The following is a 22,531-nucleotide window of genomic DNA, read 5'->3' on the forward strand; positions in this document are numbered from 1 at the left end:
ACTTCAACCGAACTGTAACTAAAAACATGCTAATTTATTTTTTACTTGAGTGAATCTCAAGTCTAACATATGAGCATTTGCGTACATACAGAGGAGAACGGGCCATCCAGCATATCTAGAACATAATAGGGCAGCCTGCCCAACTGTAATTTAACAGTAAAATAACGGTAATGTATTGAGAACATATGAATACATAATGAGACCAGATCTATATATGAATACCTAATAATATATAATGAGCAGAACAGGCTTTTCAGCCCGTCTGCAAAATAAGTACACAGAAATATCGTCACACATCCAGGGACAGCCCAGGGACAGCCCAGGGAGGAACGGAATGGCAGGACACGGGACGATGTGGTAATTCCGGTTTTCACCGGCATTTATTCGCAGAAATAAAGAGAGCCCATTATATTTATAACCAGACAAAACGTTCTCACCTAACGCAACCCAGCTATGGAACACATGATCATGAGAACAGGCTATTCAGCCCATCTAGAACATTAGAACATAATGATACATCATCTTATTACATCACATTAATACATACATATCGATAATGAGGAGAACAGGCTCTTCAGCCCATCCAGAACATAAGAACATGGCAACACTGTCACCGTCCGGAGAAGTGGACACCCTCTGCTAGAGACTCACAATTCTTCCCAGCTACATGAATATCTATCCTCAGTTTGAATTCAGATGAACTCTGATCCCAGCTGTATCTCCCTTCAGTCTGAATTCAGCCAAAGGCCTTCCCCAGATTTTATATTATTCTAGATTAACTTTTCCGTCTCATCTCCTAGCAGGAACCCTTGTGTTTTATCATTCTAAAATACACAAGTTTATATATATATATATATATATACAGAAAACATATTCTATTAATTTTATTTAAGTTGTCATTGTGGGGCATTAGGGGCTGTGGTGAAGGTGCATGATTGGGACCTGTGAGGTTGGTGGTTCAATCCCCCAAATAGCCACAGTAAAATCTGTGCAGCTGTTGGGCCCTTAACCCGGCATTGCTCCGGGGGGGGGTCACCTTCTTAATCTCATCTAATCTAATCGAATGTACATCTCTTGGATAAGCGTCTGCTAAATAACCGCAATGAATTTATTTTATTTACATATTTCTTTCTCTTTTTTTTTCAGCTGATCTTTTTTTCTTTTCTTTTTTATCTCGTTCCCAGATCACACAGTTTTACAGAAGCTCCAACACCAACCCCAAACCCAGGATAGAGGGGCTGAGTGAATGTGGTCTGGACTCTGTGCAGGAGGGTCATTGTGTCAGAGACGCTGTAGAAGGACAGAGTTCCTGCCCTGTGATCCAGGTACACTCCTATTCTGGAGGAGGAGGGAACAGGAATTTTAGCGATCCTTTTGTTGTGACTGAAACAATAGCTGGAAGAAGAGCAGTCCAAACTCCAAGATTTCTCATTACATCCCAGAACACGGTCCTTATTCTCTCCTTTTCTGCGGATGCCTTTATACGACACTGCTATAGAAACCTCATTGTCCCCACCCCACTCAGCCTCCCAGTAACAGCGTCCAGACAGACCCTGCCTACACAGCACTTGGGGCCAGTAGTCAAATCTCTCTGGATGATCAGGGTATGACTGGATCACTTCCACATTGGCAACCTCTCTGTTCCTCTCAGACAGACGGATGTCTTCATTAGCTGTGTTGGGGTCCAGTATGAGGTGACAGGAATCTGATGAAGAAGAGAATATGAAAAAGCAGCAGTGGTCTTAAATTATTAACTTTATACTACAGTATAAAGATGACCCATATCTTTCCATTCACGTACTGGCCAAATTTATTTAAAAATAGATTTTCAGATATATTTGAAATTACAGATATCAGAAAGCTGTGAGTTTCCTTCCTCTGCTCATCTCTCCCTCTTTCATTTGAACCCAGAGCCCCTGCTGCTCTCTTTATCTGTGTGTGTGTGTGTGTGTGTGTGTATCTGCATCTGAATCCCCATACTTGTCCTACGTTAAGTGTTGCCTTTCATACAGAACACCATCATAATCTCCCCTGCAGGCCGGCCAAGGGCAGGGCAAGGGTGTCTGTGGTTTAAATCAGAGTTGAATTGCTCGTTTAAGGTTTCTGCTCGTTTCAGTTGAGATTATTTGGATAAAATGCTACAATTCTGTGTGTAGGATTTTTTTAAATCACCGTCAGTGTAGCCATTTCCTAAATATGGGGAAAAACTTCTAAGGGCAAATGCAGGGAAAATCTCACGTATATTTCAGTTTATTAAGGTAAACAATCAGTCAGAGGAGTATTCAAGGGTAAAATTCGGAGTACCACAAGGATCTGTTTTGGGTCCCTTGCTATTTTCTCTGTACATGCTTCCCCTTGAGAACATTATCAGCAGACACAGTGTTAGCTGCCACTAGTATGCAGATGATGTGCAAATTTATATATTAGTTAAACCCAGTAAAGTTACCCAGTTAGTGAAACTGTTTCTTAAAGGAAAACACCAACATTTTTCTGACTTACCCAGACTTAGACCAGATGTTAAATATTATGTAATTTTTTGTGCACTCACTGGCTGAATTTGCATGTTAGCATAATCTGTTAGCTTAGCATAAATACATTAAGCCTATTGGGAGTCAGTAGCCAACCTCGTTCAAAGTGAAGAAATACACCTTATAGCAACTGCGAATTTCTCTTATTTACACAAGGTATCATGTGTATTTGAAATATGTGGGGAAAAAAGTTAAGACGAGATGTTTTCAGAGAAGTTACAGTTGGAACTATAACCGCTGAACACACATGTATCCTCTTCCGTCTTGCGCTGGTTGAAGGTAATTTTAAAAGCTAGAACTTGTTTTTACCATTTTCCCTGCATGTGTATTTCAAATACACGATACCTCATGTAAATGAGACTGCTTCGGAGTTGCTGTAAGTTGTATTTCTTCACTTAGAAGGAGGTAGGCTACTGACTCCTATAGGCTTCAAGTCTTTATGCAAAGCTAACACGTAATGCTAACATTGAAACCGTAATGCTAACATGGAAACTGCGTTTTGTGTGTGTGTGTGTGTGTGTGTGTGTGTGTGTGTGTATGTGTGTGTGTGTGTGTGTGTGTGTATGTGACTCGTATGAAATCCTCTCTGGTCCTCAATTCTTTTGTATAGTCTCCTCTCACTGAAAGGAGGGGGGGAGAGGGAGAGTGTGAGAGAGAGAGAGAGAGAGGCACCACTTCAAGATGGGGAATACATTAACATTCATGCATTCATTCATTCATTATCCTAACCTGCTTATCCTGAACAGGGTCGCAGGGGGGCTGGAGCCTATCCCAGCATACATTGGGCGAAAGGCAGGAATACCCCCCTGGACAGGTCGCCAGTCCATCGCAGGGCACACACACCATTCACTCACACACTCATTACATTACATTATTGGCATTTGGCAGACGCTCTTATCCAGAGCTGATTGACCAGAGTTGATTAGACTAAGCAGGAGACAATCCTCCCCTGGAGCAATGCAGGGTTAAGGGCCTTGCTCAAGGGCCCAACGGCTGTGCGGATCTTATTGCACCAGGATTAGAACCACTGACCTTGCGTGTCCCAGTCATTTTCCCTAACCACTACGCTACAGGCCACTACACAACACTCATACCCATGGGCAATTTAGACTCTCCAATCAGCCTAACCTGCATGTCTTTGGACTGTGGTAGGAAACCGGAGTACCCGGAGGGAACCCACGCACACACGGGGAGAACATGCAAACTCCGCACAGAGAGGCCCCGACCGACGGGGATTCAAACCCAGGACCTCCTTGCTGTGAGGTGGCAGTGCTACCCACTGCACCATCCGTGCTGCTGAATACATTAACATGTGTCATAAAATTTCAGTAGGTTTTCTTCAAACCTGATTCAGTTCCCCCTTCTCTGTGAACACGCTGATGTCGAAAAGTCATTGGGCTGTGACTATAAACACAGGCAGAGGGTGAGTCGACATTTTTTTTCAATGATAGGAAGGGATTTACAATGGTCTTGCAACAATGTTTTAACACAAAACTCTCACCTATTGTACCTTTAACTCTCCTGCAAGCAACTCTGCTCTCATGGTGCTGGCTATTTGAGGATGTTATGGACTACGTTTACATAGTGCTTTGGCTAGAAGCTCGGATAGACCCCCTCATTGCATTTCATTACCATTTATTCTGTCTTCACGATTACACAGGCCAGGCCAGCAGATTTCTGGGAGATTTCTTCCCACTGGGGAGTTTCCTTTTTTTTACAGCGTCACTGCTATAAAAATAAATTTTAATTGAACTGAATTGAATTTCCTGGTTCTGCTGTCTTCTGGGAAGGGCAGGTGTGGCACCTCTTCTGCTTACTTCCCCATGCTGCGGCTGCACGTGACGCCTCCGTCATTCTCAGGTATGACTGCATTTTGTGTGTGTGTGTGTGTGTGTGTGTGTGAGACTGTGAAGACTCACATCGTACGAAATCCTCTCTGGTCCTCAATTCTTTTGTGTAGTTTCCTCTCACTGAAAGGTGGGGGGGGGGGGGAGAGAGATAGAGAAGGCACCATTTCAAGATGACGAATCTATTAACATGTGTTATAAAATTGCAGTAGGTTTTGTTAAAACCTGATTCAGAGATTTTGAGCAGTTCCCCCTTGCAGACATCCTCCAGTCGCTTTTTCAGTTCAGAGACAGATGTCCTCACAGCCTCAAATGAGACAAATGGACTGACTGTGATGCTGGGTCCAGGAGGGGAACGGAGAGACTGATATCTCTGCAGACGGACAGACAGACAGACAGAGAACAGTCTCAATACAGATTCCTGTTGCTAAAATGAAATCAGTATTAGTTGTGACCACCCTTCACCTTTAAAACAGCATCAATTCTTTTGGGTACTATCCTATGCTTCTTCGAGAAAACTACATTGAAAGGCCATTCCAATTTATTTGGCTGACACTTTTATCCAAAGTGACTTTCAGTTGATTAGACGAAGTCAATCCTCCCCTGGAGCAATGCGGGGTTAAGGGCCTTTGCTCAAGGGCCCAACGGCTGTGCGGAACTAATCGTGGCTACACCGGGGACTGAACCAACAACCTTGCGGGGTCCCAGTCAGGTGCCTTCACCACTACGCGACGGGCCGCAACGGAGGAACCAGCCCACTGGCTGCCCAGTAAGGACCAGCACTCAGCCTGCGCATACATTATGCTACATATAAAATATATAATATATAATATACTCATTAAGCTAGCCTGTTACACCTTTAGGATATGCAGTGCAGCGCGTAAGTACTGGATAGCGGTACAACTTCTGTTCCTTTGGCTCTGTACTGCATCGCATGAGACAACGAATACAACTGTCTTCAAACCCTCAATTTGAAGGTATTTACACTCCAGTACAGTACGAGCTGGTTGGTGCCCTGCATGGCAGCCAATCGCCATGAGTGTGTGTGTGTGTGTGTGTGTGTGTGTGTGTGTGTGTGTGTGTGTGTGAATGGCCGAATGAGAAGTATTAATTGTACAGCGCTTTGGATAAAGGCGGTATATAAACCATTTACCATTTACATCCATATTGGGCGATCCATGCAGGAATTACATACACCCTTTTCATGCATAGGGGATTCCATTTTAGGGGATTAAAAGTCGGATTGGACAGTTGGCATTCTGATTAGTCAGGTGTATTCAATTGCTTACTTAGTGCAGGTATACATGTTATTGGAATTTGTCAACATGAGGACCAGAAATGTCAAGGAAGCCATTTTGAGACTGAGAAATAAGAAAATACTGTCAGAGACATAGGCCAAACAATAAGCTTAGCAAAATTAACAGTTTGGAACATCGTTAAAATGGGCGGATATGTATGAAAATGCATGTCATTCCTTCATGGGTCACCAAACACGGATGTGCATATCCTCAAATTAAATATTGACCTCATATTTATATAAACCCAATGAGCTGGAGTAAACGGAGGGCCAAATGAACAGAAGTTCAGTCCAAATACCATTGTCCAAATACGGAGACAGATCGGACTGTCAGAGAGCCAGTGATGTTACCTGGAGGAAATGGATGTGATCCTCTGTGTGTGAAAGCTGCCCCAGCTCAGCGCCTCTCCTCCTCAGCTCAGCAATCTCCTGCTCCATTCGCTCCAGGAGTCCTTCAGCCCGACTCACTTCAGCCTTCTCCTGACCTCTGATCAGCTCTTTCACCTCAGAGCACCTTCTCTCAATGGAGCGGATCATCTCAGTAAAGATCCTCTCACTGTCCTCCACTGCTGCCTGTGCAGAGCTCTGTTAGGAGACACAGAGAGGAGGGCTGTACATTTTAACCAGGCCTTTCACTCAGCTCTTACTGGGACCCCAGACAGCCTGTTCCCCACAGTGTGGCTCAGTGGGATTGAGCCCCGCAGGGCTGGAAAGTGGCCCAACACTGGGCTCCTCACTGGCTGACTGGAGGAGAGCCCTGACTGAGCCTCTTCCAGCAGCCAGCTGTTGTCTTCTCCTCTGGTCAGTACCCACCTTGAGTGACTGCACAGCCTTTCTCAGATCCTGCAGCTCCTTCTCTTTCTCCTGGATTCTCTGCTGGAATTTACTCTGTGTCGCCCCCAGCTGCTTCTGTAGATAGATTATTTTCCATTTACTGTATATTAGCATGCATTGTGACGTGTTTACATTTGTTAAATAATAAAAGGCAATATTTTTTGTATACCAAAGGTGAATGACATTGTCCTGCAGCTGGCAAACCATTATAATCCTCCCGTACGGCAAAGAATCTTGGGGTGACTCTTGATAACTGCCTCTCCCTGGCTCCACAAGTATCCTCCACTGCCAGAACCTGCAGGTTCTTTCTGTTTAATATACGCCGCATCCGTCATCTCCTGACGGAGAAAGCCACCCAGCTCCTAGTCCAGGCGCTCGTCATTTCCCGCCTGGATTACTGCAACTCCCTCCTAGCCGGTCTCCCAGCGTGCGCCATCAAGCCCCTCCAGCTGGTCCAGAATGCTGCAGCCCGCTTGATCACCAGTCAGCCCAGGTCGGCTCATGTCACCCCGCTTCTCATTGGCCTCCACTGGCTTCCTATTGCCGCACGCATCCGATTCAAGGCCCTAGTGTTGGCATTTCAGGCTGCTAAGGGGACTGCCCCACATTACATACAATCCCTGATCACTCCCTACTCCCCAGCTAGACCACTCCGGTCTGCCAGCTCTGGTCGCCTTACGATTCCCTCTCTACGGGCACCTGGCGGTCGAGCTGCACGTTCACGCCTGTTTTCCGTTCTGGTTCCTCAGTGGTGGAATGACTTGCCTACCACTGTCAGGACAGCAGAATCCCTCCCCCTATTTCGACGCAGACTCAAAACACACCTCTTCAAACTCTACCTTAGTCCCCCCTCCTGATTTACCCCGCCCCCCCCTTCTGATACCCCTATCCCTGTCTAACCCCCCCCTCCCCCCGCCCCAAAAAAAAAAAAAAAAAAAAAAATTGCACTTATGATGACGACTATATGTTCAGAACAGCAGTCCAGGTGTATTTTCCTAGTTCTGGATGTGATGCTTTGACTTGTGGTAGAACCTATGCACTTGTAAGTCGCTTTGGATTAAAGGCGTCTGCCAAATGACTAAAATGTAAATGTAAATGTAAACCATTTTTGAAAGAATACTGTTTGCCAGATCATGATCATGGAATGTTTTTATGAAGATGAGTCCAGGTCTGAGAAAGTGCCATGGTCGGAGAATGCAGAAGTATTTAGCACCTCTCCATGGTCATGGACATTTGACACATAAAGTTAGCTCCATAATATTTGGGGCAATAACATATTTTTTCTTGATTTGACTCTGTACTCCACACTTTTTTACAATTTCACATGCAGGTAAACTGCAAATTCTCAGCTTTTATTAAAGGTTATGTTTATACACTTTAGTCACACCATGTACAAATTACAGCAATGTTTATGCAGTCCCCCCATTCAGGGAAAAATAATATTTGGGACAGATTACTTTACAGGTGTTTCTTAGTGAGGCATGTTCAATGTCTTCCTTTATAGTGCAGTTATAAGACAGATTTCAGTACCTAGTCCTGATTCTTGGCTTTTGAGTGCCCATGGAGTCACCTTATTGGTGTTTGCCAACGTTGTGCCAATGACAGTGGAAGGAAACCATTATGAGGCTGAGAAATAAGAGACATCGGGCAATCCTACCAAAATCAACAGTTTAGAACATCATTAAGAAAGAATGCTTTGCGATTCATGCGGCGGCACCTGTCTGACAAATCAGACTCTTCAGGAGGCAGGTGTGGATGTGACAGTGACCACTGTTCGCACTATGTATACAAAAAATTCATAAAAAGTATTGCGAACTATGGTGCAACTGAAATATATAATCGTATTAAAAAATCCCCCTTTAATTTGAGCTAATATAATCTGTAAATTAACCAATAATTTTTCAATTGTTTGATTACAAATCTATAATTCTGAAGTACAGAGCCAAATCAAGAAAAATTATGTCCTTATGTCCCAAAATATTATGGAGCTGATTGTAAAGCACATTTTACGCAACCAATTTTTCCAATGTACATGCTTTTGTTCCAAAACACAATTTCACAGTTTCCAGTTCATGTTTCACCAAAAGTGGATTTTGAAAGGGGAGTATATTTCAGTCACTTCAACTCTAAACTACTCCCCTTCTGTATTACTATATTCAGTATTATAGCCGCCAGTGAATAACTCCAGTCCTTACCTGTTTCTCAGTCCTTCCTGCTGCAGCCGAGACTGTATCGTGGCCTCTGTGTTCATCCATCACACACAGCAGACAGATACACTGCTGATCGGTACAACAGTAAATCTCCAGCAGTTTTTTATGTTGAGGGCACATATTTTCCTGCAGGTTTCCAGTGGCATTGATGACATTGTGTGCATTTCCTGGGTTCAGTTCACTGTGAAGTTTGAGGTGAGTTTCGCAGTAAGAGGCCAGACACACCAGACACGACTTGATGGCTTTGTGCTTTCTCCCAGTGCAGGCATCACACGCCACGTCTCCAGGTCCAGCGTAACAGTGAGCACGAGGAGCAGCTTGGAGTCTTGTCTTCTTCAGTTTCTCCACCACTTCAGCCAGCATGGTGTTTTTGTTCAGAACAGGTCTTGTGGTGAAGGTCTCTCTGCACTGGGGACAGCTGTAGACACCAGTATGATCTTCTTGATCCCAGCAGCCCTTAATACAGCCCATACAGTAACTGTGTCCACAGGGAATAGCCGCAGGATCCTTAAGTATATCCAGACAGATCACACAGCTCAGCCGGTCCTGATCCACCGAGATATTGGCCATTTTCACTGCTCACACTAACAGAGACAGAGTTAAGAGTTCTCTGAAACTGAGTGACAGTGACAGAGAGAGTAGGGAATGCCTTCCTGGCTCTGCCCACCACTGTAGGAGGCTCCGATATCTTTCAACAGTCGGTAAAACTCGATGTCACGTGAATTCAGTACGATAAATGACGTTAGCTTCTAAAACCAATTTAGCAACCGTTCAAGCGGATCATACCATTTGATATTTGCGCTATTTCGTATACCTGTTTAGGTGATGTTATGCTCAGGTGATGCGAGAAATAAAGGGAACTCCTCTCAGCTCGCTGTAGCCAAACAATATTTATACTATAAACTAGAGCAACATAACTCGTTACCGACATGTTTAACCGGTGCCAATAATTTAGGATAGATATCGGATCACACTAACGTTGTCCTGTTTTCCCCCCCGTTGTGTGCCAGTGTTCATAGATAGCGACAGAAAACGTTCTTGCTTGCGAATCCAATCCATGTAAACACACCACAAGTCGTCCGTTCCTCCAAGGTGACGTGAAGCAGCAGAGAGAGAGAGAGAGAGAGAGAGAGAGAGAGAGAGAGAGAGAGAGAGAGAGAGAGAGAGAGAGAGAGAGAGAGAGAGAGAGAGAGAGAGAGAGAGAGAGAGAGAGAGAGAGAGAGAGAGAGAGAGAGAGAGAGAGAGAGAGAGAGAGAGAGAGAGAGAATAAGTAATAAGTGTGTATGTAACGACTTACATTGTCACTCAGGTTAAGACACATTAGCGTTGACATTTTGACATTTAGACGTGGTGAATAGGTGATGTATAGTAGTGCTCCAAACAGTGGCTTGCTGTGAAACAGCCTTCCACTGAATATCCCAATCCAGAGGGGGTTTAGAGCCGTGGGCTCGTCTCTGGAGAAAGATGGCCAGCATTTAGCCTGTGAGGTGTTCTTTTAAATTCGTTTCGTTTAAAAACGGACTTCGGTCCCTTAGATATATTGATGTTTTGTACATAAAAATGTATGATAACAGGGTAGGATGTATATTTTATTGAGTTAGTTTCTTGCACTTTTATGTGAGGAGTATGTGTTTTAGTTTCCCTTTACTTAGGATGTGACAAAGTGGATGTTATTTGCTATTGTCGGTCTTGTCTATTACGATAAGGACCATGTCGGAAATAAGTGTCGACACTTGATCATGTTATCCCTTGGATTGTTGTCTTTTTTTATGCATACATATCAATCAATCAATCTACAGACAGACATTGTTCCTGTGCTAGGGAACGATTAACGTCCTTAGCATTAGAATGCACAATAGCAGCATTTTCACTCGTGGTCTCAGACTTTCGGTCCCCGCTGTAGATATTTTCGCAATTGTCTTCCCGAATCTCCAACAAAATAAAGGTAAGAACATATTTGTGTTTTTGCTTACAAAACCCAATAGCATGCGGATGTTGGCTACTCCCGGCAAAGGTGTGTCACCGCTGGCCAGCTACCAGCTCTGCCAGTGCTGGTAATATACCTGAAGAGCCTTACATATTAAAACCACAGGCTAGAAAAATATGGACCAGATGTGTGTTATGTTGCCCATCGACTATCCATGGGCTTGTGAAAAGCATTTTTATGCCCGGGAATTCCAGTTTAATAGCGCCGCCATGTTGTACAATCTGGAGCGGCGGTTTTTATTTTATTTATTTTTTATTGCAAAATAAATATATATATATATAAAACAGACTTGGGGATTTAACATTCATGTAACACATAGAGTGGCACAGGCTTGACACGTTTTTACAGCTTTGGGGTGATTAGATTTTTAGAGTATATTTCAATAAGGATCAAAATTTGTTTTAAAGATTTAAAAAATTGGCTTCTGATCAGAAAACTTGCTGGTGTGGATGTAATGTTTACTTAATAATAAGAGAAGGTTGACAATATACAATGCATTGTTATCCAAAATTTCCACACTAGAAACACCAAATAAAATGTGTCTTAACTCCAGGTTAATAGGAGTTACTAATAGTAGTAATTTTTTTAATCAGTCCAAAATAGTTGAGTATATGAACAATCCCAGAAAAGGTGTGTTAATGTTTCATCTTCCCTTCTGCAGAATGAACAAGATAAATCCAAGTCCAGTTTAAATTGAGCAAATTTCATTTTACCTGGATAGCATCTGTGTATAAGTTTAAAATACTTTATTGGTTAAAATATATATTTTTTGGTAATATCCAAGTCCATTTCCACTTTATATCCTCAAATATGTTATTCCAATAAAAAACTGCCGGGGGAGATGAGACAATATCCCTTTGTATTATGTTCCTAATACATTGGTTATTAGCTTTGTCACTAATTAGAGGACAGCCTGCATCAATAAACAGATTTTCATTACCCAACAGAGGAATGATGCAATCTTTTCCTTTTGGAGCAGCTGAAAATAGTGTTCTGATACGGTTTGGAATTGCATCGAATATAACAGCATAGTCTTGTGGGGTTACATGAAACACATATTCAGAAAGAAATTCTTTCTAAGTAAATAATTCACCATCATTGTTGAACAATTGACTAACAAGCAAAATACCTCTGTCAAATCAACTCTTATTAAACAGTGTTTTGTTTTTGAATCTTATGTTATGCTTATAAATTAAGGACCAGCATAGTAACATTTGTTTGTGATAGTGTAATAACTTAAGCTGGATTTTTGTGACATCATAATTACAACGGAGTAAAAAGTGTAGACCTCCAAGGGAATTAAAGATATGTGTAGGGATAAAATTCCATAAGGATGTAGTGTAGTAGAAGTATTGTTTGATCCATTTCACTTTGAATGTAGCATTTAGAGAGGAGAAATCCAATACACCAAGGCCACCTGAATGCAGCTTATTCATCATTCCTTGCTTTTTTATATAATGGGATTTATTCTTCCAAATGAAATTGAATATGAGCTTGTCTATTTTTGTGCAAAGATCATTCGGGACATTTAATGCTAACGCAGAATAGATTACTCTAGATAGTTCTTCCACTTTGGCTACTAGGGATCTCCCTACGAGAGAAAGATCTCTTTGCAGCCACATATTAAACCTCTGTTGAATTGAAATAATCAAGGAATTTAAGTTATCTTTCACACGAGTATTCTGGTCCATGTCAATCATTATACCAAGATATTTAATTTTACTTTTGACAGGGATGTCGTAAATCATGACGTCTGAACAGCTTTTAATTGATAGTAATCCACATTTGGCAACATTTAGAAAAAGACCTTGGAAAATGATAGATTGATAGATTCCCTAATCTGGTCTTTATTTTTTAGAAACAACGTGGTGTCGTCGGCTAACTGCCTTATGGTATCTGGGGCGGCTCGTCCACTAAGCGTATGACAGAGAGTGACGTAATTGGTCCTTGATTTAGCCGCAAAGTATTGTTGTGTTTTGATAACACGATGACTTAAACAACATTGGCCCATGAGGAGGCATTAGATGAAGAAAAAAGAATAGTAAAAATTGGGGATTACATTTTCTTTTGGGAAGAAATTATTGATTTCACATTTTGACCGTAATAGTTTGACCGATTGACTTCTCATCGAAAACGGGTCTGAATTACCTATACTGGAGCCAACCGCGGTGGCGCTAATGAGCACCGTCTCTCAGCATTACCGGGAAATTAGCTACAAAAAAGAAGCCTGGTTTTGGTTGCTTGATTAAAGCACGAATGTGGCACAAATGTCCCTAAACAAGGAATCTGGGCAACGTTTATATTGCCTCAAAAGAGCCAATCAAAATTTAGACCACTTATGCCTGATGCGTACGTGTGTTTTCTCCTTGTATGCTTGACTGCATTCCACAAGTGCCTCTGAGAGCACGTGAACTGTGACATTTTAGCTGTCAATACATCCTCATGTGGACAAACAGCAATAACTACACTAGATACCGAAAGCTTTCTTACACCTCGGCACTAAGGAAGCGATTGAATACACCCGACCAATCAATAACAGCTGAGAAGCCAACGGTCTAATTACATTTGGTCCACTAAAATGGGGGGGGAGAGAGAGACAACGATCTCACCCGGCAGTGAAATGTATCTGCAAATTGATCGCAACAGCAGAAGCCCACAGTAAGTAAGGGAGGGAATCATATTCACATATCCACAGCCAACATCTCTGTGGTGCACGTAGTTAAGTGCTTATCAGTTGGCGCGCATAGAGGGATCGTCACGCGCCGCGACGACCCTGGGAGGACTGAAGAGATAGACACCGCGAGATTCGCGAATTCCCGATTGCACCAGCTCACCCTCATAGGACAGACATCGCATTTAAGACTGCGTTTACCTGTCAGGAATCCACGCAGAAAAAAAAAACAGACCAGTCGGGTTTGGGAACAAGCAGACTGCACCCAATCACTGTGAGTTTCCTCAATTCCTCCCATGTCCTGTATTTGCCCTATTCATCCACATGGGGGCGACATTCGCTCAGGAGGTAACAGACGATCCCTCCCCCTCGGTGTGTTGAAGAGTTCCTGGGCAAGACGCCTAACCCCCAATTGGTCCTGATGAGCTGGTCGGTACCTTGCATGGCAGCCAATCGCCGTTGGTGTGTGAATGGGTGAATGAGAAGCATCAATTGTCAGCGCTTTGGATAAAAGCGCTATATAAATGCAGTCCATTTACCATTCATCCAGCACCAGGATTTTTTTGGGGTGCGTGTTTTGCCAATCGATACGAGCGACTTCTAAATACCATGCCCAGTGGGGTATGGATGTGGTGTTCTTGAGCAGGCGTGCCATGGAGGGCCAAGAGTAGGCCTACGCATGATTTCATTCCAACCAATCACTTCACATATCTGCTGATTTTACTCATTAACGCGCCTTCAACCAGCGAAGAGGACACTAATTAGTGAAATCGGCAGGTGTAGTGATTGTTTGGAATGAAAACCTTAATGAGGAGAACTGGTCATTCCACCTGTCTAGACGACACAAACGTGTAACACACCCAATGACACAGAGAGATGTGGTAATTCCAGTTTCCACTGGCATTTGTTTACATTACATCACGTTACTTAACAGGAATTTGGCAGACGCTCTTAGCCAGAGCGATGTACAACAATAACCCATAACCAGGGACAGTTGTGCTGAAAGACCCTTGCGGGAAGTACAGTTTCAAGTGCTAAGAAAACAACAAAGATAAGGCCTTGTAGACTAATCTCATGAGGACAGGATTATATCTATGAAACAGCTTTAGGAAACAACACTAAGAACACTAAAGTATACACTAATGTAGGAACAACAATGAACAGTTTACATAGCCAAACGGTTAGCTCTATTTAAATCTAGAGCGAGAGCTCATTCAATAAATAATCAAACAAAGATTTCTTGCATAATGCAAACTAGGTATGTGTGCCTAATTAACCAGTAAGTGTTCCCTCAGGTTGCAACTCTACTAGACTGAGCCACAGATGCAGAATGAGGGGAACAGACTATTCAGCCCATCCTGAACATAAGAATACAAGTTTGGAGGACTGAATTTAAGTCAGGGGTGGACAACAAGGCCTGATGCGTTTCAGGATTTTATGCCAACTTCTGGTCTTAATTATTTAATCGATTCAAACATATCTTATCTGACATGTTTATGAGTACCGGCTACAGCTGCAGACTCCACCTGTATTTCACAATGTACCATTTCCCCAGAAAAGCGATCCTGACCCCAGTGCTGGTAGAGGTGTAGAACCGTGTAAAATGTGCTCCTCTGACCCCAGAATAGAAAATCAGGGCTGGATTTGGATTCCAGGGTCAGAGTTAGTGACACTGCTTCCTCTGTGTGTAAAAATGCTAGAGTTCAGTGTCTCTCCTCCTCATCTCAGCAATCTCCTGCTCCAGACGCTCCAGGAGTCCTTCAACCCGACTCACTTCAGCCTTCTCCTGATCTCTGATCAGCTCTTTCACCTCAGAGCACCTTCTCTCAATGGAGCGGATCAGCTCAGCAAAGATCCTCTTGCTGTCCTCCACTGCTACCTGTACAGTGCGCTGTTGGGAGACACAGAGAGAGGAGGGCTGTACATTTTAACGAGGCCTTTCACTCAGCTCTTACTGGGACCCCAGACAGCCAGTTCCCCACAGTGTGGCTCAGTGGGATTGAGCCCCACAGGGCTGGAAAGTGGCTCAACACTGGGCTCCTCACTGGCTGACTGGAGGAGAGCCCTGACTGAGCCCTGAAATGGCTCTTCCAGCAGTCAGCTGTTGTCTCCTCCTCTGGTCAGTACCCACCTTGAGCGACTGCATAGCCTGTCTCAGATCCTGCAGCTCCTTCTCTCTCTCCTGGATTCTCTGCTGGAATTTACTCTGTGTCGCCCCCAGCTGCTTCTGTGGACACATTGATTTTTATATCACATTGCATAACTGTAAGAAGGTCACAGGTTAAAATCCTGGCTGGGGCCTTTTCTGTGTGGAGCTTGCATCTTCTCCCCTTGTTTAAGTGGATACTCTGGTTTCCTCCCATAGTCCAAAAATAGTCCAAGTTAGGCTAATTGCCAAGGCTTTATTGCTACCTCACACGCAATGCATGCTGGGTTAGACTACAGCCCCCCCCAACCCAGATCAGGATATCTGGGTTAGATTTACCATTACTGCCCTTACAGGTAAGGTAAAGTTTCTAGACTATGTGAGTGAACTTGCTTTTTAGAATACAGGGGTGAGGGCCACAGAGAGCCGGTTGAATTTTTGTTCACTTCCTGCTCTACTTTGTCACTTTCGATTTCAGACGAGAAAAAAAATCACTTCAGTGTTCAGTACTTTCTTATGAAACATTTCAGAAGGTTAATTTCATCATCTTCTTAAATAAATAAAAACATAAGTCATAAGGCTCCATATTGTATATGAATGCACACGAATAAAGCCAATATGATATCTGTCATCACTGTAAGAAAGCATGAGTGTTATGTGTAAGAGTTCCAGTCCTTACCTTTTTCTCAGTCCTTTCTGCTGCAGCTGAGACTGTATCATGGCCACTGTGTTCATCCATCACACACAGCAGGCAGATACATTTCTGATCGGTACGACAGTAAACCTCCAGCAGTATTTTATGTTGAGGGCAAATATTGTCCTGCAGGTTTCCAGTGGCTTTGACCAGTTTGTGCTTCTTAAAGGCAGGATATTCATAGTGAGGCTGGAGGTGAGTTTCACAGTAAGAGGCCAGACACACCAGGCAGGACTTGACGGCTTTGTGCTTTCTCCCAGTGCAGACATCACACGCCACGTCTCCAGGTCCAGTGTAACAGTGAGCAGGAAGAGCAGCTTGGAGTCCTGTCTTCTTCAGTTTCTCCACCACTTCAGCCAACATGATGCTTTTTCTTAAAACAGGCCTTGGGGTGAAGGTCTCTCTACACTGGGGACAGCTGTAGACACCAGTATGATCATCCTGATCCCAGCAGCCCTTAATTCAGCCCATACAATAACTGTGTCCACAGGGAATAGCCACCGGATCTTTCAGTAGATCCAGACAGATCGAACAGCTGAACTGGTCCTGATTCAGTAAACCTCCTCCTTCAGCCATTTGACTGCTCTCACTGACAACAACTCAGTTGTAATCTCATTTCTTTGAAACTGCGTGACAGAAAGAGTAGGAGTGACTGACTGGTTCTGCCCACCGCTGCAGGAGACGTTGTGTTGGACTGAGGCCAGGAGTGTTGTGGGTGTAGAGAGAGAGAGCAGACTTTAAGCAGCTCACTCTGGACGACCTCTCACTATTGTGATGCTGTTCACAGCTCTCAGATAATCTGACCCTTCTTTCTTTTAGGAAGATTCTCCTAGGCTTGCCACTCCTAGGAAGACTCAACACTGCTTCAAGTGCTCTCCATTTGGAGACAATGGCATTGTAACCCTTTAGAGACTGTACATCTACAGTGGAATTCCTTTGGATCATGGCACAGGATGCTTGTAGAAACTTTGTGGTGGTGACTACCGCACACGGATGGTAAGGTTCAATGAGAGTGAGGTTGCGATTAAACAGCGATGGCCTCAATCAAGTCCGGCTGTGTTCGATCAGCTGAATCTAATTATTAATTAAAATGTGTTGAGTGAGCATTGAAGGGGTACTTTTTCATGGCACTTGCCAGCATGTTAACTGCCATTAGTATACCCATAATTCAGCTCATCGCACAGAGAATGATATATTTCATGCAATTAACTCTGACTTTGAGGTAATTTGTCTCTATTATAAAGAATAACAGACCCAGGTGGGACTCAAAGCCACAATCTGTATATTCTGTAGAAATTGTGTCATATTTATCCAGAAAAACAAAACTACTGTCCCCACCTAAGCAGAATATTCAGGGTTGGGTGGAGATACTATGTAAACACCAATGTGCAAAAACATTTTCACAACCGGAGCGTCTTGTCCTGCACTTTGTTTTCTTGGTAGCTGAAAAAATATATGAATGAATGAAAACTATTGTGCAAACGTAAGCATGTTATTGGTCTATGATTGTTTTGCAATAAATACATGGGCACAACCACAATACCTGCTGCAACTTGGCCTCATTTTGATCATGATTGTGACCATTATTTGTATAGCACTTCTCAGTAGCCTACATAATAAAAAAGCTTTCAAACATTTAAAATAAGCCAAAATGAACAAAAGAACAATGTGCAGACCAATAAACAAAATTGAAAAAATATATTAAAAAGGGTAATTCAATGAAATAGGCCTAATGCATTTTTAATCAAATCTTGCCACTGGGTCCAAAATTCCCAGAAACGCCACTGGGTGGTACCATAAGTTAACCAATTTCTGTCTATACTAGCCATCTCTGTAAAGATGTAAAACTGTATTAATTGCTCTTGACAAGTGTTTCTCATATATGCCAAAATTAATATCAAGATGCATGATCGAACATACTTATTTTGTTGCCCACTCTGTTACTTTTTTTGTCACTACTACGGGTTGGTAGGTTTGGTGTCGGCGGTGACGCTGAACACTCCGTTGCTATAGGGGGCGGTATACTCCCAATCACATGACTCATGACTAACCGAACAATCCGCTCAGAAGAAGAGGGAGGTTTTTACGGGTGAGATCATTGTTTTTCTTATTCAGCTTCAGCGCTTCTGAACGCCTTCATAAAAAGACTTTTAAAAGGCCAGGAAGGCACAGACGCGCCAGCAGATTTCCTCACATCAAAGGTCTCATCCTAATATCGCATGTCCGCTATCCAGAACCTCCAATCTTTCGGTAAGTTTGGTTCACTTATTTATTTATCCCTAACTAACCATCTACAGCCGTTAGTCGCTCTGTTATTCTGCTAACTAAAGTTAACCAACCTCGTCTAACTTAGCAATGTTGCCAAGGTAACCTACATTTAAGAAGCCATCTTGTTATTAAATAGCTGGATAAGATTGATGCGAAGTCATAACTAGCTCGTCAGTTAACGTACTCAAGATAGTTTAGTGTTAGCTGTCTAGCCTGCGTTGCTTTGTCCTAATCTGAAAATGGCGGCCGGTGTTATTACGGAGATTAGCCAGTTTGCTAACCGCTTCCTAGCTTTTAGCAGACGATGGTTAAAGTTAGCTGGGCCATCTTAGCCTTCTTTTGTTTTCTTTTTTTGGGAGCAGATAAAAGTAAGTTTGCTAAGTTAACTTACGTTCGACACGCTTACTACGTCGGTTAACAAAGTGGTTCGTTTTAAATGGAACGTTTTGGTAGCTCGCATGGCAAACGTTTAGGGATCCGGTGCTAATGGATTGCTAACTGGCTAAGAGCGACGTTGCTCGGCTAGTAACGTTAGCTAGCTACGTATCGTGACAGGAATTTGGTAACAATGTAAATAAACACTATTAATTCATATTGATAACAAAATGCTTAACGCTACTGATATATTGACGTACTACTTGTTTGGCGATTTTACAACTAGCTAGCCAGATGGCTACATCTACATCGTGAAGAAGTTTTAACAAAGAAGTGGGGGTTGCATTTCCGCTGAAGACATTTTGAATTTGCTCTAAAAAAACGTAGCCAAAATGTTAGTATTTTCTGTTTAGTCTTGTCGTCAAAGCAAGCTTTCCAAAGTCCAATGTGAAAGACTCGACTAACGCAGTATTAAACGATTTAGTTACGATAAATTGACCTAATCGGACATAACTTAATTTTACACCATAAAACCCGCCATACAACAAGTCTAAACATGTTTGTCAATTAAACAAAATCGCCGCGACCACTTCGTATCGTCGACGTAGAACGTTAGTAGTCAAGGTAAGCCAACTGAACATTACAGAGGGTTTCTCGCACGAAAATGGGATCTAAAAATCTGTGATTTTTGACGACGAGCTGAGATTAACAGATTGTATAAAATACTCTGTCGATTTGAAAAGTTAAGTGCAGTAAGTGATTGTGGATGTCGGCGTCCTCAGGAAATACGACACCGCTTATATTGTTGGCCGTATATGATTTTTCAATACACATTACAAATTAGTTTAGGTATCCCGTGAGGGGACGAATAGTAATGAGAAGATATTGGTGGCTAAGGTACATGACTGGGACCCGGCCCCGGCCCGAGCAAGGCTCGGTCTAATATAAGAAGTCGCTTTGGATAGAAGTGTCAGCTGAATAATTTATTATCTTTTATATTGTGTGTACCTCTGGTGGAATTGGCTCAGGGTAAAAGGGGACTTTAGAATGTGACTCCAAATTTAAGTCATGGTTTTGAACCGACTTAAGTGGGTAAAAATGTTTTCCTTTTTTTTTTTTTTGGCACCAGAGGTTTAATAAGCCTGTGGGTAACCACTACAGTTTGTAAACTTCTGCGGGAGTATCAATCCCAGGTCGCCAAAGGTGCTTTCCTTCGTTTGGATGACAGCGACTTTTACAACTAGAGCACCAATACCAATGGAGTAGCGGACTAGCTATTTCAGCAACGTAGCTACGGATAGATTTGATAAAAAAAATATCTTTAAGAAACTGCTTGCGGAGGAGGATGTACGCATCTGTGGCTGGTGGAGCTGAACCCGCTCACCGACCTGCAGTTTGCAGTCTTGGAGGCAGCGGCTGCCATCCAGGGTCACTGCGGCACGTATTTACCTGGAAGCTACTTTAAAAAAAATGTATTTCTATTATTATTTTTTTGTGTAAATGTCTGTTTATATGAGATAAAATGTCAAACAATAAAGTGAAACCTATAAAATACAATAAAACTCAATAAGACAGACAAAATGCATTAAAAAAAAAATGTAATGCATGTCTAAAAAGTGCTGTGATCTACCTGGTAAAACCAAAATGTACAAAAATACTCCCCGGCAAAAGTTGTTTAGATACTAAATAAAATCCAGTACCGTCTAGAACCTCATCTGATGACCTCTTCCTATATATCATTTTGCCATTGTTTACCAAAGTGTGGGAAAGTCTTTTGAGTCGGGGCCTCCTCCTCCCCCCCCCCCCCCCCAGATCCCTTTGCTGATGCCACTAAGGGTGACGATTCCCTCCCGGCCGGGACAGAGGACTCCATACACATCCGGATCCAGCAGCGCAACGGCAGGAAGACGCTGACCACCGTGCAGGGCATCGCTGACGACTATGACAAGAAGAAGCTGGTGAAGGCCTTCAAGAAGGTGAGGCCGGCCAGCAGCGGACGCCTGATTTGGGCGGTCGCCTGATTTGGGCGGTCGCCTGATTTGGGCGGACGCCTCGCCCGGTGGGTCTCTGGGCCCTCTCGGAACGTTGTGGTGCGGAACACTCTGAGCGGAACGTCCTGATGCCGGTGCAACAATCACTACCGCTGCCGAGTTTAAAAGCCGCGGAGTTTGAGAACGCCGTCGTAGCATTGAGAAGCCCATTGGCACTCTTCAAAAGGGTTAACGAGGATGGGAAGTTTTTTTTTTTTTTTTTTCTTCCTGTAAGGTGACCTCAGGGCTGACTTTGTAGTTGTAAGGGTGAGGAAAACAGGTTTGTGTGTGGGGTTCCGGGTCCACATTCCGTTTCAGTTTCCCCGTCCCAGCTGAGGCGGAGGTATTCTGCGGGGGTTGGGTTGCGTGGTGTTGTCTATATTCTGTGTAAACCTAGTGCGTTTCTGTAACCCTGCAGAATGTGAAGGGCTCCTAGTCTCGGAGCGCTGTGAATCCAGTCTGGACGGATGTGTCCGTCCGTCTCTCCTCCCTCCTGTTGTGCGGGCTGGGGGTGGGGGGATGGGGGGTCACGCCCGCGGGAAGCTGAGTGCGCTCTCCCCGTCAGCTGGCGGGTTGTGTTACAGTGATGTCATAGGTGACTTCTCTGGAATCTCTCGCCGGGTCGGTTGCCGTGCCGACGGCTGCGTTCAGAACGTGCGGTCCGAACGCGGCGCTTCCGGGCGTGCGCACGTTCAGTGTCGGGATTCGCGTGTGACGTCACCGCGTGGGCCTGTGATACCGTTTGCTAATCAAAAAAAAATTTAATAAATAAAACCTACCAACATAAATCAATGGCATAGAGATGTGTAACATCACATGAGGCATGAGTCACTGGTGGAACATTCGCCCACCAGCTATCGTGATGCATGTGAATCCTGTAATTACTTGTTTTTGCTTGGGCGGTTGCCTTTCTTTAGCGTTATAGGTTTTCAATACAGAGGCATACCTGAAACCGGGCTCTGATTGGTGGGTCAGATTTACCGTCACCCCCAGTGAAGGGCAGCTCTGCCACTCCCACCTGTGATTTCACTGGAACGTGATTGACTAACACTAACACTTGGCTCTGTGGGGTTTGGGGGCCTGACTGTGGCGTCTGCGTTTGTGCCCGACAGAAATTCGCCTGTAACGGCACCGTGATCGACCACCCAGAGTACGGGGAGGTGATCCAACTGCAGGGAGACCAGAGGAAGAATATCTGCCAGTTCCTCCTGGAGGTGAGCATCCCCCTCCCCCTCCCCCTCTCTCTCGAATGTCCTCACCATTGCCCTGTCAATTCAGTTAAAAATGTTTTATGGCAATGTTTTATGGGGGTGCCAGATGTGTATGTAACATTTCCTGCCTCTCTCTCTCTCTCTCTCTCTCTCTCTCTCTCTCTCTCTCTCTCTCTCTCTCTCTCTCTCTCTCTCTCTCTCTCTCTCTCTCTCGTTGTGTGTTGTTGTGCTCAGATCGGCATCGTGAAGGAGGAGCAGCTGAAGGTGCACGGCTTTTAACGCGATGCCCCTGCCCCCGGCCCGCCCCCCCCGCCGAGGCCACCCTTCCCCCGCGGAGCGGCCCCGTCGCCAGCCCGGCCCTGGGACTCGCCCCGCGACACTCTTTATGTAACTCTCCCTCAGAGGCAATAAAGGAACACGCGCAATGCCACCA

General features: G+C 43.9%; 1 protein-coding gene and 1 pseudogene across 1 annotated transcript; one reads left to right on the forward strand and one right to left on the reverse strand.

Moving 5' to 3' along the window:
* Nucleotides 1–351: 351 nt before the first annotated feature.
* LOC133126741 (tripartite motif-containing protein 16-like) lies at nt 352–16,790 on the reverse strand (annotated as a pseudogene).
* A 1,473-nt stretch (nt 16,791–18,263) lies between these two features.
* On the forward strand, nt 18,264–22,531 carry LOC133126962 (eukaryotic translation initiation factor 1b-like). Its single transcript, XM_061239512.1, has 4 exons — nt 18,264–18,464; nt 20,670–20,833; nt 22,000–22,101; nt 22,333–22,531. Exons 1-4 carry the CDS (start codon nt 18,434–18,436, stop codon nt 22,375–22,377), a joined length of 342 nt encoding a protein of 113 aa, XP_061095496.1. The 5' UTR covers nt 18,264–18,433; the 3' UTR covers nt 22,378–22,531.

The sequence above is a fragment of the Conger conger genome, chromosome 4, assembly GCF_963514075.1.
Source record: "Conger conger chromosome 4, fConCon1.1, whole genome shotgun sequence".
Lineage (NCBI taxonomy): Eukaryota > Metazoa > Chordata > Actinopteri > Anguilliformes > Congridae > Conger > Conger conger.

Bases quoted from the DNA above. Each gene is read 5' to 3' on its own strand.
- LOC133126962 (XM_061239512.1), top strand. From the start codon at position 18,434: ATGTCCGCTATCCAGAACCTCCAATCTTTCG. The intron at 18,465-20,669 runs GTAAGTTTGGTT...CCCCCCCCCCAG, and splicing joins CCAGAACCTCCAATCTTTCG to ATCCCTTTGCTGATGCCACT. The intron at 20,834-21,999 runs GTGAGGCCGGCC...TGTGCCCGACAG, and splicing joins TGGTGAAGGCCTTCAAGAAG to AAATTCGCCTGTAACGGCAC.